The sequence below is a fragment of the Mycteria americana genome, chromosome 1, assembly GCF_035582795.1.
Source record: "Mycteria americana isolate JAX WOST 10 ecotype Jacksonville Zoo and Gardens chromosome 1, USCA_MyAme_1.0, whole genome shotgun sequence".
NCBI classification, from domain to species: Eukaryota; Metazoa; Chordata; class Aves; order Ciconiiformes; family Ciconiidae; genus Mycteria; species Mycteria americana.
In genome coordinates, this window is record NC_134365.1 from 52,333,418 (window position 1) to 52,352,710 (window position 19,293).

The window sequence follows — 19,293 nt, forward strand, 5'->3', positions numbered from 1 at the left end:
TGCTTAATGAGCTATTTTTTGATCCAGTTCCAGAATATATTCTGGAGAACATATTCAGGCACCAGTTGCTTTGCTAGCGTAGCCAGAATGCTCGTGGCAGTCTCCCGCTCCTCTACATCTTAAAAACACATTTTCTATCTTCATGTGCAATTCTTATTCTCAGTCTTGCTTTATTACTGGCTGAGAAATGCATACTATTTTTATAATTTGCTGAAATGAGAATCACATTTGTCCTACTCTGCTTGATGGCAGATAAATATGTAAGCACTTGTGACACTAATATCACTTTGTTTTCTGTAGAGTTAAACTACCCCAACTAGTGCTTATCTTTACTATCTATTTCTAATGCTAGCTACAGCAAATGCTCTGAGAAGAGCTACACTTTGTGAAGCCTCTTCTTTTGTCTGGCTAGTACCCAACCGTGTTGCTGTAACTTGATGTGTATGTTCTGTCTACCACCGACTACTTACGCTTGGGCACAAGAAGAGGAGGCGGGCATTTCAACTTAAATCCTGCAGGTTCTGTGAGCTAAGTAATTTAACACTGTAAGTAAACAAACACATCTTCCAAATAAAAAAACCAAACCACCTCCCGTTTTTCACACATACTTGGAAGTAAAAAACAAAAATCCCAACCTTTTTGATATCTTTACTTCCTGTCCCCTTTTGGATGTCCCAAAATACTGTTGCAAATATCAGCTTCTTCACTTGCCATCCATAGTAAACCATTCACAAGAGTCTAGTACGAGCATTTTGTTACCACATCTGCTTTTCACATCTGACTCTCAAACAACTCTATTCCTTTTCTACCTATCTTATTCTCACCTCCTATTCGCTATAATACAAGCTTACCAGCTATTCCTCTTTCTAATTGCTTGTCTTGGCCTATACAATATTCTTTAGTGCCACAGTGTGGCACTTTTCAGAAAGTCTCATTCCTAGTCAACAGATCTATTTTCACTTCTCTTAAACCCTGACAAAAAAGTACATTTTCCCAAAGAATGAACCTATCCTTATTTGTGAAAGCAACACTTAACTTTTTGCACTTTAAATCAGACATTAAAATCAACAACTTCTGTTTTTCCTTAACTCACCATTTATTTTTTGCCAGATGCACTACACATTTCAGTAAATTTCACTGAAGTGAAATAAAGATTATTCCAACTCAGGATATAGAATGGATGAACTCTGCATGTTAAAAAAGATCTAAAAAGAAGCAATTTGAAATATTCACACTTTTTAGGCTGTCTTCTGATGACTCAAGTCATTATGTCTTTGACTTATATAGCACATTTAGATAATAAACACTACTATTTTGCACAAAACGGAATAACAGTAATAATAATAATAAAAAAAAATAACCAGAAAATTGCCCTAAGGAAGGATTCGTTGAGGTGTTCCCAAGCCCAATCCTCACTATGCTACAAAAAGCAAGAAAAAGAAAAACTAAGACTACTTTTATTTTTATCTTTTAACAAATGTGCCGATTTGCAGCCTGTTTCTTTCTTGCTGGAGTAGCAACAATAATTTTTTCCCAAATCTATTGGGCTACAAATGCCATCGATCTTTCAACTGCTAGGCTGTTTCAGGCTGCTACTGCACTCACAATTGCAGCAAGAGAAGAAAGATTCGGGCTTCTGCCAGTGAAGCAGTAGGAGGCAAAAAAAAAAAAAAAAATTAAAAAAAGCAACTCTGTAGTACCAAGCAACTCGTCAGAAAAACTGGAAGGGAAAACCATGATAGCATCAGCCTCAGTCTGATGATAGCATCAGCCTCAGTTCACTTACTATTCCTTGAATGTTTCATTTAGCTAATCTAACAGCCGACTGCCTCCAAACCCAGTATTTCATTGCCTGTGGCCAGATGTTCCCATGGTTTCTTGGAGGAGAACAGGCTCAAAGCTAATGACGCAGTGATGTGGTGTAAGAAAGTCAACTGGCAGAAAGCTATCCCTTCAAATCAAAGTGAGTAATTATCTGCTGATGTAAGTTTAGGAGCCAAGAGGAGAAAGAAGCTGGCTCTGTCAGGAGCAGGTAGTCAGTGGACAACACGAACTATACTGCCAAGCTGCATCATTATATAGCAATCCTTACTGCTTTGGTTCTTCAGTTTATTGATAAGGTACATTTCCAGACCAACCATTACTTAAGGTACGTAGTTAGTATATGGCAGAAGACAAGCAGCTCTCCACTTCTCCCTGAAATTTTAGCTTATCTTTTAAGAGTTAATATTGTTAAATTCCATCAATAAAATTTTGTTACAGCCTCACAAAGAAAAAGAATTGTTCTTCTAAGACTACAGACATCAGTCTGACAGCCCAAACAATCCACTATAGATCAAATGAAAATGCTTTGCTCTCTTGTGTAAGCATCAGTCTGAATTAGTCTTCTCACCAGTTTTAGCAAATACCAGGCAAGGCATGTCAGCTGCAACCACAAGCTGTTCACTAATAAGTCATAGTGCTTTTGTTCACTGAAGAATGCTTAACAAGATCTAAAATGCTACATCATATAATCCTCTATGCAACACAGTTCAACTTCATGGCATGCTTACTTTTAAAAACACCACTTTTCATAGTGTTCTTTCCTTGCATATTTTAAATAAAAATGTGTATTGTGTGCTACTTCATGACACATAAAGCAAAAAAATTAATTGAAAAACATTTGCTTATGCCAATGAGAACTTAAACACTCTAATATACAACCTTATATGCATGTACTTACTGTACCATTTTAGTATCAAATACCATGTGGAGTTTTTTTCTGAAAGTTGCCTTATCAAATTTCAGCTCATTTTTGTCAAATGACAAGAGTTTGCACAGTTGAAGCCAACTGGATCCTCTACAGAATTATGACTTACAACAAGACTGCTAGAGGCAAAAGCAAATAGAAAAAAACCCAACCCCAAATCAGAGGATATATTTATAGAGAATTTTGTTGTTTGGTTACAGTCCTGTAGACCTCTGAGGTCTTGAAGCAAAACACCAGCATATACATCCATCAAAAGAAACCTAAAGCATCCTTGCAGCATGCTATTTTACCATCTTTATAAATAAGCATCGATTACTGTAACCAAAACCACTATTTTAACAGCTGGGATGAGTTATCTATACCAGTTTTCCTAGTAGGTATATAAAACCATCATCATTCCTCCACTCAACTAACATGTAACTATAATTTCATTGTGATGCAGAACGTACATTTTTTTTCTGCATTCTGCAGAATGGTTTATACCCGAATACTACATTTTTCCTTTACACTTGAATGTTGTTTTTGTTGTTGTTATTTTACTGAAAACATTAAATTACAAATAATCAATTACCATTCTGTTAAATTTGAAGAGAAGGTCTTCAAAGAACCTCCTCTTCTGTTAGAAGCAGTAATGGAAACACAATCTTAAGATCCATCTACAAAGGATCACTGCTACCTCTCACTCCATAAATCCATGCTGGTTTTCAGCCAGACTATTGAAATGCAACACAATTCAAGAAAACATCAATTTTGAGCTTTGAATCAGGTGGCTTTTTATATTTGGGACAGAAATTCATCATCAATTCAACCAATATGCTAATCAAATTAAGTACATAAAATATTTTCAGGGATTTTATAATAAGATTGAGCCCACAGGCGGTTTCATATCCAGGAGACATACCAATAACCATAGATATTCCATGTTCTCTGCCTCCTCCTCAACATAAACATAGTTTGTCAGGTTTGATGCTGAGATGCTAGGAAAAGATGAGGAGCCAAGTACAATCAGTGAAATATTATTAAGAATTCTAAGGTTTAGTCTCTATTGTGGGACTAGGAGTCACATTTTCCCAGCACATCTACTATCATCAATCAACAAAAGCAAGGACTTTACTGCCAGGAGTTCAAGAAAGTTATCATCAATACCTACAGTAGCTGTGGCCACTCAAATAAAAATATATAATAATTTTCTTAAAAACACAGAAACCAGAATTGCAAGCAGATACCTTTGCTTTTGTCTACTTTAGCACAATGAAAAACTTATGAAAAGAAATCTTCTAAGTATCTTTTCAATAATATTTGTAACAACTAGTATTTTTGAACCCACAAAATTAGAACTATAGGTCAACAGACAGGGTATTTTATGTAAGCTGTAAAAAATATCAATTCTGAACAATTTCTTCTTCAAAATACTTTTAACAAGAATTTTAATATCATGGATATGCTGTTTAGACTACCGACTAGCTGAATAAAAACTGCTCTTTCATTCTTTTTTTCAAAAAAACCCAGTCAGTTTTTTTATTTACTTCGTATCTCCCAGCAGTTTTAAGGTGAAAGGCTGAAACTGTTCAGCACAAATACAGTATTCAGAAACTGCATTCCAGGAGCTTCTATTCACAACCCATGAAACCAAACCAAACCAAATACATGTGACACATAAAGCCAGTTTTGAAAAATCTGAGAAAGGAGAAATTAAACTCAAATGTGAGATATTACTTTCTTTTCATCGAGTGTGTAAATACACAGGAAATTTGTGACAAATTCTGCCAGAAATACTTCAAAATTATTCTTGGGTGGGGTTTTTTTGTTTTGTTATTATTTTATTGCATCTCAGAGAGCTCATAGGGAAGTGATCTTAGAGAGTATAAGGAAGAATAAGAAAAATAATAACAACCATAAAAACATCATGTTTTATTTCGTTTGTCTGGCTAAATTATCACCTAATAAGATATCGCTCTGTGGTATTAGCCTCTTAACATAAACCCTGCTGAAATCTGGGGTTTGATGGGGTTTGACTCAGTGGTAGGTGCCGGGCAGTAACAGATGCTAATAAAGCAAGCTCTGCCTCATTTACTACTACACCTTCCTGATTTTTAAACACAGATTTCTGTATATTTTCATCAGTTTCTGTAACAGAGTAGTAGGAGAAACTGCCCAAAAGGAAAAGGTAACATAAGTTGATCAGTTTACAAGAAGAATTGAGGTGGAAGGGAAAGGAACTGCAAAAAGTACCATGAGAAACAAAACAGAACGTATCACTGCAAAAATGCAAGCTTGGACCCATAGAACAGCTCTCTGTAATGTTAATTACTAACACAACACATTCACATCAGCACAAAGCTGCAACTACCAGAGGGAAAGTCCCATGAAGAAACTGGCTAATTCAAAATAAACCAACTTCTTGAATACGGAAACTGGAAATCTGACCTTCCTGGACAGGACAGTGAGGCTGGAGTGGTGAGTGTGAAACTGCATCCAAGTACTAACTTCTCAACTGCTGCGTTCCAGTAATTACTAGAGATGTGTTTTGTAGATGGCTGAACACATCCAATATGATAGCAGACTACTCTTAAATGGAAGTTAAAAGGAAAACCAAGTTATGAAAAACCAAAAACAAAAAAAGCAGATATTCCATCCTTATAGAAAGGATACTGCCTAGTGTGGTAACTTTTCTAAGGGAAGTAGCATTAGCAAGTGGAATGCAAGAACTTTAGTATCAGGATTACAAAGGTTCCTAACAGAAGGGCAAAAAGGCATCAACTGCTGATAACAGTTACCCCTAGAAAATCTAGTAAAAGTCAGGTTAAAGTCATCTGTCTGTTATCCAAACTGAAATTATTTGTCTTGTTGCAGTCAGTTTTCTTCTGGAGAAGAAATGAAAGTCTGCTAATCAAATAGATCAAAAGGAGGTCCTTCAGTTTCGTCAAAACCATACTAGCAATTTAGAACATGCACTTGTGTTTTTAGAAGAGGGATTACGAAAACATCAAGCTGCACGTGAACTTGAAAGCAGGAGCCTACAATAGCATATTTTCTAGTGTAACCTTGCAAAAGGTTGAGACAGCTGCCAAGCATGACTGAATGGAGATAATACAGTGATCACTGAAAATCAAAAAGTCTTGATTGTATTCAGCGTCCATTTTTTTCTGTCTAGTGCTGAAATCTTCTGGTAGGTGACCACATGCTTAGATTCACAGAACAGACGATCAGAAAAAAAGCTATGCATTCTCAGGAGGTGCAGAGAAGAAAATTAGACAACATCCAGTCAATAAGGCAGAAAGAGTTATACATATGGCTGCCAAGCACAGAAGGAAGGGCAAAGGAAGAACCTTTTCTCAGACAAGGCATGTAGTAATGCCTGCTGGGGATCCAAGGGAGCCTCTTGAGTGGCAAGAGACATAGGACTGAAAGTTCAGGCTGTCTTTGATACAGTGCCTCCTGCCTCCAAAACTAATGACAGGGGAAAATACTGTACTGCCTCTTACTGAAAGCCTGGATCAGTACTGCCATCCAGTCTGCTGTTCAAGAATTTAAACAATTTAATGGAGCCAAGAGTGCCCTTTTGCACATGTGAATGGGGACCTATGGACCACATTCTAATTTGAAGCCTACAAACAGAAAATCTTAGCACTACATCAGCTGAAACATCAATTAACTTTGTGGGTTTTTTTTTGGAGAAGGTACATTTGTTCAGCTGGACCAGCAGCAGATTGAGTTATTCAAGCTGTGTCAAGACCCCTGAAGCAGTCACACCCTTGGTAAAGGGTGGAGCTCACCAAAAACTTACTTCTCATCTACGTTCTTTCTTTCAGAAAGTGACCAGTCCAACGCACACATGACTACAGGATCACTTCATAGCCTTTATATTTCTTTCTGTTCAGCTAAAAGCACTAACCCTGCAGTTAATCCTCCCAGGGGAGAATTATACCCTATAGCAGTGTGGTAGGAGCAGCCTGATCTGGAACACGCTCCTGTCACTAATGTGACAGTCGGACGGGTAAGAACTGTTTCTCAGGATAAAATATCTGGGAAACAGGCTGATGAACAGTGGCTTATGGCCCTCCGCCAGTTCACATGTGAAGAAGGCTTACAGACCTTGGACTTCTGGGAAAGGGAAACAGATGTTTCAATTTGCACAGACAGTATCTCGCTATTTTTTATCCACCACAGTTCTTAATGAAGCATTCACTATCCAGCGCACAGGCACAGGGCCCCCAGTGAACACTTATGGCTTGAAACATGAATTTATATTAATGCATTACTGCCCATGTCTTTCTTTTCTAGCAAATCAAAGTGAAAATACTTTAAGCTGTAACTCCATGATCTGGGGAAGTGTTTCTCATTACATGATGAAAGCACCTACACTTAAAATACAGACACACATGAATTCATTCTTAGGCTATATTGCTTCTGGCACTTGAAAAAAAAACGATTCCATACATCTGTTTTGATAAGCAGTTTTGCTGATTATTTACTAAGTAATCATTAATATTAGCATTAGATTAGTAGACATTTTAATTAAAACCTAACAGCTGTTGGAAGCCAAATCCCTCACACAATAGATGCTCACACCTACTGTCAGCATGGTTCCTGAATGTGGGGAAGGAAAAGAAAAGAAAAAAAAAAAAGCGACTGCTTTATAAACCATTAGCAGCCTGTGGATTACAGGCAAAATAAACTTTATCTAGGCAACACAGTGAGATTCTGGTATGTTCTCTTTGTTTTCTAAGCACATGATAACAATGAACAATCATTTAAAAAAAAACAAAATAGTCCCATAACTGCAGTGTTGTCAAATTCAGAAGCAAATGCCTATCATCTCCCTGTCTGTAACAGTCATGCTGGCCTAAATTTTATGTCAGTTGGGGGAGATGACAGATTGAAAGCTGGTATCTTCATAGCTGCGACCGTGGATGGAAAGATTTCACCCCAGCAGATTTTTCACTGCGGAGCAGGATTCTCTCTCATTGCAGTATCACCACTTCATATCTGAAATGCTTCATATTTAGGTTACATTGCAGTATGATAATTTCCTGTCTAAACCAGGTCAACTTAAGGTTATGAAATTTCAGCTTTCTATTGCTATGGAGATTCTGCTACAACAAACACATTTTCTAGTTGCATCTCCATTGTCTATTTCGCACTTTTCTATCTTCCAGGATATTTCTATCTGAAAATTTTAGAAAGATCAAGATTTCTTTTCCAACATAATTTTTCATATACTCTGGACAAGAGAATCTATTTGCTCTTTGACAACGTTACAATTTTATTTGTAGCTCTGATTTATTTAACGATTTAATGAATAAAGCAGCTTTATTATATGATTCACAGCAGTGGAGATGGACATTAAGGATCAAAGCGTGTATTCTAATGTACAGAACCTCCCAGGAATACTAACATTCAGTATTGGTAATTAGCACTTTGATTACAGTATGCATGTTTTTAGCAAGCATTTTAAAAAAACTGGTTAGTTTTTTTTGATGGGTTGCTGATTTTCAGAATTCTAGAGGAAGTTCAAGCTGAGCACGAACAATTTGGTTATGCACACAAAGTTCTTAGAAGTAAAAAGGACTGTTCCAGGGTTTCAGCTTTACCTGATTAGTTACCTTCAAAACAAATCAGGACTTCTGACAATTCAGCAGAGAGAAACAAACATACATAAACAAGAAATTATGTACAACAATATTACAAATACAGTGAATATTGCCCAAACTAAACACAAAAAAGGATATAGTCATAGTGTGACAGGCGCATTCATCTTAATGCAGAGGAACGAGGAATATTGGTTTATTAAGTTTATCCAACTTTGTGTATTTAACCAAATACATTCTACAATGGATTTCAAGTGTGACTAATGACTTCAGCAGACTACAGCGAAATCGTATTATCACACACACACTAATTTACTCCAACCTGCATGTAGAGCATACAGATGTAATTCATCCTAAATGACTATAAAGGGAATATGGCCTCAGGCTACCCAATGATGACTAGAGATGACAGATACCCACAAAAGAGCAAAATAAAACTGAAATAATAGAAACTTACTTCACAACAAAGATGGTTTCTTTCTCTTTATATAATCAAATTACTACTATTGAACCAGCCAGCTCCATGGCACAAATCACTCAAGGCATGCAGGCAAGATTTGGTACAAGAGGAAACCTTTATTTGGTTCCCTCAAAGGCTGAGGAAGCAAGAAATCCCATTCCATGAACGGCAAAACCAGTAAAACCTGGTTTTCTGTGGATGTATGTCTTGAGACTCAACTCATATGTGGATACTCTGGTGTTTAATAAAGGCTGCATCTTTCCTAGCAGTGGATGCATTAGCAATCTCTCCCGATGCAGAGCTTCTTCAGAGAAATTAATAGTAAATTAGCATCTGAGATTTCTATACATCTGTCAAAACTGACAGAAAATGACCCATGGGAAAAACAGGAGGACGGAAAGACAGGCAGACGATGTAATCACTTAAGGCCTTTTCACTTAGGAAACAAGAAAGGCGACCGAAAAGATTACGATTAGAAAGGTATTTTAACCAAAGCTTCAAAGATTGTTACTTTTTTTTTTTCTGTGGAATGCACAAACAGGTAAAAACCCCACCTATATGCTACAAAGCACTTCTAAGTAGTAAACTTAAGTAAACCAAAAATATCTATCAATGACAGCATTCTTAAAATTCAGAAGTGAGTGTTCTAGACATTAGCTTGAAACCTTATTGGAAAAGTCACCATGTCAATACTGAAGTGATTTGGGGGAAATGTTACAATTCTCACAGAATATACAGGAATAGCTGCCAAAAAATTAGTGCTCTCATTGACTGGTTCAGTCAATGAAGAAATAATGTTAACTGCAACAATCAGAAACAAGCACTTGGAATTTGGAGAAAAATGAGGAAGTTAGCATTGGGTAAACAGAACTGAAATAAAAGCTTCCCAAAGCCTCTTAAACAGTAATAGTAGAATTGTTTCACAATTAAAGAGGCCAATGAAGAGATGCTTTCATTTGATGCCTTCTGAAGAATTACACAGGAATTTCCTGAACTTTAATGACTATTCCTGAGTTCTTTTGTAATTTCTTTTAGAGTTTCTTGAATCCTTATCTAAAAGAGAATCCTTTAATGGCTCTTAGCCCTCTCTGGAAGACTTGAGACATTTCCATTTCAGTTTGTTAATTTTGTTATGTATCATTAATTTCCTTATTTCTTTCCTGTTCTAAATGCACATTTCAAAATGCAGAGGAAACAGACAATGAGCAAAAAGTAAATAATCCTTTCAAATAATTTCCTTGATTTTTAGTTTCTCCAGCATACATTCTGATGTGCAAGTTCTCACAATGACTTTTTTTTTCTTAAATTAAGGATCCTGCATAAATCAATAGACCCACTTTAGTTCTCCCAAGTAAATGGTCCAACTTTAACAGTCTTTAGATCAAACCTGAGATCAACATACAAATTTAGGAATTTGAAGACAAAACCCCCTCGGTGCTGAAAAGGATATAAATAATTAACACAGCTAATTCACATGTTCTTGGAATCATACCAGCATTACATGCTTGGAGTCTTGGAATTCCAAGCACAATGGAATGGCTCACAAATAAAAATTTTTTGGCACGTACACCCTACTGTAACTTACCCAGATCTGTTTCCCCAACCATGTATTCGATATCAGGCTTTGAATGAAGATTTAAAATCTTACAAACTATGCATATTGGTATGTATGCTATAAAGCAGCAACTACAAAATTTTACATGCTTCTGTAACAAAGGCATCATTATAATTCTAACTATTATGCACTCAAGAAACAGGGAAGTGTTCTGTTTTTCTTCGCCAAGGGAAATGACAACAAAGCAAGCACAAGGGTGGCTAGTATTCATAATGAGACTCATAAATAAAGGAAATTATGTGCACAGTTATTCATAAGGTACTTTTCCTCCTTTTGTTTACCATCCTGTAAAGTTCCGTTCATTAAAAAACAGGAAGAGAGGGAAAGGCTGAAGCAGTCAGGACCATCACTACTCTAGCATTAGTTTTACAAAGATTAGAAAACAGCCTCAAGTAAAAAAATGTCTAAACACTGTATCTTCTTGAATATACTTAGTGAATTGCACAGAATGTGACAGAAAGATATTCTAATGCTACACTTAACAAATCCTTCCCAAAAATCCAAGTTTCAAAACGTGTTTGATTTTCAAAATTAACAGCTCATAAACAATGCAAGATAACCATCTGATTTCTGTGTGACAAATGGAGACAGAAATTTAAGTAGTATTAAAATAATGCTCTCTGCACCAAATGTACGTCAGAACGGCTACAGTTAATTGAGAAGACAATCAGTTATAACAAACAATTCAAGCAACCCCCAACTCTCTCGTCAATTTAAATAATCGTTATATGAAAAGTAAATTACCTCCATTGAGATTCGTCTGTGTATCCGGTTTCTGAGACAAACACCTGTGGGAGACTGAACTTCATCAGATGATGTTCCAGAAGCTTGGTCACTTTCACCATCTGACCCCATTTTCAGATTTTCATGAACAATATCTTAAAAATAATCCAAAAAATTGGGAATAGTTAGTCAGTATTCCATCAAACATCTCTCTTGTACAGATGGAAAACAACTGTATCGTTACTGTGTACTGGGTTTTATGGCAGAGTCAAAGACTCATCAGTCATGGTAGTCTTGATGTACTTTTTATGGCTCAGGAATCACAAAATGAACAGGATTACTTTACAGGACTTCTACACAAACTTTATCATTATTCTTCTTATTTGGTTTGCAGCAGAATTCAATCTTCCAAAACAAAAGAGAGACAGTCCAATCCCAATTTTGATTCCTATAAGCCACCTTCCCCTCACGGCTTCAGTTCCCAAACTCCCTCACTACCTCTTCTCTTTTTGCTGCTCTTGGATAGAAAACATTACTGAGAATATTTAAGATTTTCAAATAAGACTACCTGATGTTAGCCACTTAAATGTATCTTCAGAAAGCTTTAAAAAAACCCTGAAAGATACAGGGCACTGTTTTCAGAAATGCCAAATATGGAAACTTCAGATATAAAAACCACTGATGTGCATATGCGGAGGAAGGGGACATAGTCTGACCCTCTAAACAGAGGCCTACAACACACAAGTGGACTCAGCAGAGGACCTGATATTTAGGAGCAATTAAGTGAAATTTGTGACCTTATGGAGGAATTTAGGTAACAGACTGCCTGACTTATATGAAGTTGCATGATCTTCCTGTCAACTGAAATCGGTACTTTTAACACAATCCTGTAGATTCATCCAAACAAAAGCATTTATGTATATTACGTATATACATTACTTTTAAGCACCACAGGATCTTCCAGACTTTGGAAGACAAACACCATAATGAGTGAAGAGAAGATCAAGGTGGTGTCATTAATAGCATAAAGAGCCAAATGACTTGCAAAAGGACACACAATGGGAAATTGGTCATACAAGCAATTCACTATGAGTAATGTTCCATCATCACCTCTGAAATATTTGAACTCCAAATTACTGTAGAGATTAAATACTTATACATATAAAGGAGGTGTTTCAAAAGACACCAATTTCCCTGCCCTCTCCTCATCCTCAGTATTAAATATGATCTTGTACAGGGTAAGAGAACCTGACGAACAACTAAAAATCTCAGAACTCTACCCCTAAAAAATGCTAATATTAGCAAAACTCACAGAACTCAATCCAGCCTTACCACCACCAGACCTGAAAATATTTAGCATTTGCATAGCATTACAGCTATAAAAAGCCAAAAGAGAATATGCAAGTTTTATCACTATCAACAAGGAAGAAAGCTGGATTTTCTACAAAAAAAGCCTTTAGGCCAATGTTTGGGTATCAACACGTCTTCTAAAATATTTGTCTAGTTTGGCTCACACAGAATCATGCAGACTTCAAAGGACCAAATTCTTCTTCAGTACAAAGAATTTCCTTTTACAGAAAACAGAATGGATAGAAAAAGATTAACTCGTAAGGTACTGACAGCACGTATTTTAACTCAAAGTACTGTAATTAAATACACAAACTAAGCACGCATCTCGTGCACAAAGCAAATTTTCCAGCAGCAATGTGGATCTAAATTGGACTTCGATTAAAAATCCACATGGCATCAGAATTTTCCCTGCAAGTCATGCTCAGATTTGGACTGAATGAGAAAAAAAATAAGCTGCACTCCTTGCATAATAAGAAGCAATCTTCTGGTTTCAAACAAGGTAAATACTCATCAGTGCTTCTAAAGGCATGGTAGTTTGAACCAGAGGAAAAGATTTTCAGAAAATGGTCCCTAGAGATCAGCCTTAACCTTAAGCTAAGGAGACAAAATGTGACTCCTTTTTGCCAAGTCTCTAAGAAATCTCTGTTATTCTCTGTAGTGACTTGATAGCTGTCTTTTTAAAAATCTCTAACAAACTGTAGGAAATTATTTTTAGTAATATAAAAGCATTATTGAAAACACTATTTGCAGCAAAGCTGTTAGGCCAGCATTGTTGTATCTGGTAAACAGCACATTCACCATATCAGTTCTTTAATAAACACTCTTTTAAAACACTTTTCTGAGAGGTCATGTAATCCATTTTAGCAATTACAGCTCTCAAGATTCTGTTTGTAAAATTAAGTGTAACAGCTACTGACACTTGTTCCCCAATCTATTTATCCTCATGTTAGTACAAGCCCATTGATTGGGCCCCAAAGCCTATTTTCTTCAGAGAAGCTAGACAAGAGACAGTTATCTGGGCAACCTCACAAAGTAAGACTGACGAAATTAAAGATGTATTGTATTCTAAGCCATGGGGCAATTACATCACTTCTTTTTAAAAAAGACTGACACTTATTAAAGTAATCATGTGATTGATACTGTCATACTTTTTATCTTAAAATATATAATGTTCAATTCACAAAAGCGTATGTCTTATGAAGTGACTGTAAAAAAATGACACTTCGAAATGCAACACTCAGAACTACAAAGAGCATCCCAGCTGACAAAGATAATTCTTCCACTAAAAAGACCACCTATGCAATAATACACAACTAAGGAATATTTCAAGAACTAGTAACACAAACACATACATTTGGGGCAGATAATGTAGCTGCCAGGCGATTCTGCTCTTTATAAAGCAGGAATGAGAAAACAAAGTGGGTCTGTACCACTCAAGTCTAAAAATGTAGTATTTCAGACTTAAATAAGATGATGGTCAGTCTATTTCGAATACTGCTGTGATGTGATTAATTCTGGTAAGTCTGGATAAGCTACATACCCATAACCAAAAGGTTTTAAGCAAGATACTGGCTGTAGCATCCCAAAATCTATCATTAAGCACATGCCTGAATTTCTGATGGGCTACACACCCAACAGCTCCTATCTAGAAGGGTTTGCACATGTTTTAATTATATTCTAAATAGGGATATTTTTAAGCTTTTAAAAAATATCTTGACTGTGTTACCATCTAATATAAATGTGTCCTTTTATTTTATTCAATTAAAAAGGCATTAGTAGAGCCTTATGTTCCTTATTTTAATAGCATAAACCCAGGAATAAGGCATTAACCTAGTCATTTTAATCATTTTACATAGGTGCATGATGATAATACTTGATTAAGCAATGATGAAAATCATGCAAATACTTCCTCAATTTCACTAAGCTTTTCTATAGGCAAGTTCACCTGCACTGAAGCCAGCTTACATGGTCTTCAGAGGTTTTAATGGTTCAATAATTTATTGAATTGCTTTCACTGAATACCCAAGCCGTTCTCTTACCCAGACATTTCTTTTAATGTACTCTGCATATCTAATTAAATATCCAGTATGGCCATATAATGAAAAGCTGTAGATGACCACAATGTAACAGGAAAACTATGGAAGTACATTTAAAAGAGAAGGCTGTCCTCATTTCAGCTGTGGGGAATGCACCACAGAAGAAATTCATACAGGGAACCTACAGTGCAGCAAATGAGAACTCCTCCAAGTGAGCTAAAATAATATCCACTAATTAGTCAGTAGTGAGTCAGACTGCATGATCTTTCCATCTTATTTCAAATTATTACAAAAATGATCATGTGACTTTCATATTGGATTCCTTCCAAGGTGCACTTTTCCAAAGCTTACTTTTCTATGAAGTGGCTAAATTTTATGATTAGTTTCACTAATAATGATTCAAATTGAGGAAGGCAATAGCGAGACCTGCCTTTGCTGTTAACATTACCAATCTATGAAAGCTGTATGGAAACTTCATTCCTTTCCATTCCAGTATTTATGACAAAGAAACAAAGCCTCTCCCTAACTATATCAACAAAACTGGCAAAAGCAGGGATCAGCTCTCCCCTGGCTGCTACTGAGGTTCACCAGGAGGAATAGCTTCAGCTCCGTGCTGGCTTTGCATATTCCAAGCACCTCTCCAGTGTTTCCAGTAATATAAATATGGAACAAGGACAATTAAGTTGGCTCTGCATTCAGCCAGCTCCAAAAAGGGTTTATTAGCTCTGGCTCCATCACGGACTGCAGTGGCTAAAAGTTTCTGGAGGTGCAAGACTTTAGAAGCTGTATAGCTACATGTGAACTAAAAAAACCTCAGCTAGACCTTCATCCGCATCAGCGGCATGGCTGATTCACAATTTGCCTGAGAGTCACCTACATTATTTAAAATCATCATGATAATTGAATACTAAATTAAAAATGACTAAAAAATTTTAAACAAAAGGCATACTTTTTAGAGATCAGTTCAGAATTTTTGTCTTCACAAAACATTTTACAAAACCTAAAACTAACAGAGATGTTTCCAAGTAGAAATAATTTTAAAAATAGTTTGGGATTTTACACGTTACCACAACAGCAGGAACCCATGTTCAGTGCTCAAAAAACCAAACAAAACTCCAAAACCCTCCCGGGCCTCTCAGCCAATTTTTATATTGATAATCTCATTCAAAAACAAGCAGCATGAAGATGCTCCTGTGGCAGGTCTTGTTTTAATCTGTTTTTTAACCAAATAACCATCCTTTAATTGCCATTATTTTGTGGTATTTCAAGGATATCTCTCTGACAGCATTTTTCCACCACTAGAATAGAGGAAAACATGGAAAGAAATGAGGATGAATGAAGAAAGAAAAGAAAAAAAAAAGTTTCACATAGTGTGGAATATTTGACCGTTTCATTTCTGATGTCATTATCCCAATGGAGAAAACCTCAGTATCCTGCTGAGTAATAACCATTCTCATATGGCAGGAACAAAAGGAAGAAAGATGTGAAGAAGGAGCAGAAAGAGCATTAGTAATTATGCTTGTATATGCTTGTACTTGTGTTATCTACCACTAGATAACATGTACAAGTAGCTTAAATTTTCATCAAATGAGGAGTAAAAAAAAAAAAGGCATCATTAATGGCATCATTGCATTCAAAGCAAAAAGAGGTGTTTAACATATATGTGGCATACACTCAGTAAACCTATTCCATACTACTTCAAATTATAAATTCTACAGGAATCTGTAGCTGTTTAAAACATGTTATTATAATACTTCCTACAGACTACCATATTAAAATTGTGAGTGCTATTTAAATACTCGATCACCTATAAAACTTGATCATCTGAGAAAAACAGAACTAATGGCATTCTTCTGCAATACTTACATATTAGTGGTTTTCTCAGGTGAAAAAGTAAAGCTTTGAGAAAAATGGAAAATAATTTTAAAAAATCAAAAACTGTTTATGAATTTTCCTTTTGCAAAGCTGATTTGAAGTTCATAGTGAAATTTTGAAAAGGAATAAGTTATTGGTAAATTTACATTTAAAGATGCTATAGAATGTTTTTAAAGGCAACGCACAAGAACAAGAGTACACAAGTATACATCTCTGCTGTTCCTATACACATTTTATATACATCTGATTTGACAAATAATCCATAAAAGAGTAAATACTCCTAATCTGAGATTTCTTTAAGTACACAATTTTTTTTTTTTTTAAACTTTGTCTTCCTGTTAGATTCTTGGCAACTTAAGCAAAGTTTGGCTAGGCAAAAAAAAAAAAGTGTATAGGACTTAAGTGAAATCAGGAATTGATACTAGTAGTCAAAATGTGCATACTAAAACCTGTTTTCTTCTGTGATAACAGCTGCTAAAGTCCATTGAAGAGGACAGAATTCTTTTTTCAATGTTAATGGTAGCACAAACAGTAAAAAAGCAAGGTTTTGAACATGATGAGTGATATTGCAGCAGAGGAGGATATAAGTGGTCTGACTACTATCTTGAAGATTCATAGGTTAATCTTGAAGGAGATCAGTTTATGATACACTTCTAAAGGAGGGCAGAAGATTGAAAAATTCATAAAATCCTAATTAAACTGTAACTTGCTCTCATTTTGTAGTATCAATTAATTAAGCATAGTTTAACATAAAAGCAGGGTAAAACATTAATGGTGACTGGAGGCAGCAACGTGACATATTACTTGAAGGAGAAGAAAAAAAATTTCATAACTTATTTGCCCCACAGAACCACAAACACAGCTCGTGACTACAACAAAAAGATAATTATAGTCAAGTAGCCTTAATTTATCACTGAAAAAAGCATTTTTTTCCTTATAATAATGAAAAGTCTAAGCAATACACCAGTTCTTTTTAAATTCCACATATAGGATGATTATCCTCTATTTTTATCATATTCAAATTATTGTAGTTCTCACCAATGCTTAACTGAGATGGACACACAGGTTTCTTGCAAAGTATTAAGAAAGAATATTTTGTAACTTTTGTAACTTTGCAACTTGTCAAAAATTCATGGGTGGCTTCTGTGTGTTCTTGTAATTGCTTTCTTCCTGAAATTCTTAAGAGATGCTCAATACCTTAAAAACAAGTTTCTCTAACAACCCTAGAAAAAGACTACTACATTCCCAGAGATTTATTAAAGCATTAGAATAACCGTATCTCTTGCTAAGAATCAATACAGACATTATTCTTCACAGAAAAAATGAACTTAAACAAAGAATGTAGTAAATTACCTAATCTGCTCCCATTTCTGGGCATTGCCATGAAAGAGCCGAGGCTGCCCCCTATGACGCTATGTGGTCTCCGTAAAGGGGGCTTCTTGAAAGATCCTGTGTATTGGTGGAGAAATGAGTGCATGCTGTGAGACGTTGGAGGCCTGCCATTCTTCACAATAGGCTCTACAATTCACAAGGATCAAAATATTCATTCCCACAAGCAAGTAGGAGTGTCAGGAACATGCCAGAAGAAAAAAAAAGAAAAAAGAAAAAAACAGTTACTAGACAGGAAATCACCACTCTGGTAAGATTCTCTTTCATACTAACAGTAGACCATCATACTACTGCCATTTCTCTATTAACAAATTAATACAAAACATGGCATTAAATATTACCCAAATTTCATTTCATGAAATTCTGTCACTCTGCTGCTGGATCAGTAAATGACCAGAATATACAGTCTAAAAATGTGATTAAAACCAGAAAGTAGCTTTTAATATTAGTATATTTTTTTTCTTCTGAATTAATGATCTGTCTTATTGCACAATGTTGCATCTCTACTGTAATTTAAACAGACAGCTGTTAGATCAACTCACATGATGAGCAAATTCAACAGCAAGCCTTTGGAAATATTCTCCCTCTCAAAATTCTTAAGGGTCACTAGTAGCAAGGCCTCACTACTGGAAGTCTTTAGAAAGAAACATACCTGTCTATATCCACCAGAGTTGTCATGCCATAATTAAGGTTATTAACTAAGAGGATATCAGAATAATTAAGTATACAATGAGTTATTTTGGCTTTCTTTTGGACTGCATCTCAAACAGTTCATTGTACTTAGACTCGAAACCAGGACTGTAATTTTTTTACTTATTATTATTGATAAGCACTTTCTAAAAAAGATGAAACATTAGAAATTTTAAAATCTGATATACAAATGTGCATAGAAATTAAGTGTTCGTGTTCTGTCAGCAACCTGACTCTGCACACATGGACTAGCACTCAAGGATTGCCGTGGTACTGGGAGCAGTCTAACCCTAAACACACAGAGGCTTTTTTACCCCAACAAGGAGGAGAACAGAAGTCAGCTTGCATTGCTTGTCACAAAACTGGACTTATCAGAAACACTGATGAAGTCATCCATACAAGAAATTAAAGAATAATACTGTCACTACAGAAAACATACTCAGAGGTGAGAGTCACCCGGCAGCTACATACAAGCACTGTCCCCATACTAGGAAAAAGACCAGAACACGTGCCCAAAGAACACTTTAGATTCAAGTAATTTTATTTTTTCCATCATTTGATTCTTACTACCATTACAGATACATGTTGATTGATATTATTTGGAAGACAGAAAAGGCAACAGTCACCCATTGAGCAACCACAGCGTGAGTGCTGCTGGATGGACAGTGGAATCTCCCAGAGCCACTGCTCCCAGGGCGTAAACGCAGCCGGGATCTGCTCAGAGCTTCACTCACGCCTACTGGGACAGGGAACAGTCTGCGATGCTATTTCATCACCCCGACTTACATTCTCACATGCAGGGACCCCAAAATCTT

The 19,293-nt window shown here is 36.0% G+C and overlaps 1 protein-coding gene across 7 annotated transcripts in view; it reads right to left on the reverse strand.

Annotated features, from left to right (window-relative positions):
* CDK17 (cyclin dependent kinase 17) overlaps positions 1–19,293 on the reverse strand; it is a 99,591-nt gene that overhangs the window by 26,993 nt on the left and 53,305 nt on the right. For 6 of the 7 annotated variants that reach the window (XM_075497470.1, XM_075497440.1, XM_075497449.1 and 3 more), the window contains 2 exons: positions 17,753–17,917; positions 11,160–11,293 (listed from right to left, as the gene is read on the reverse strand). In XM_075497470.1, coding sequence (XP_075353585.1) covers positions 11,160–11,293; positions 17,753–17,917 — 299 coding nt within the window. The remainder of the gene's footprint in view (positions 1–11,159; positions 11,294–17,752; positions 17,918–19,293) is intronic. The other variant, XM_075497481.1, reaches the window with a different exon arrangement.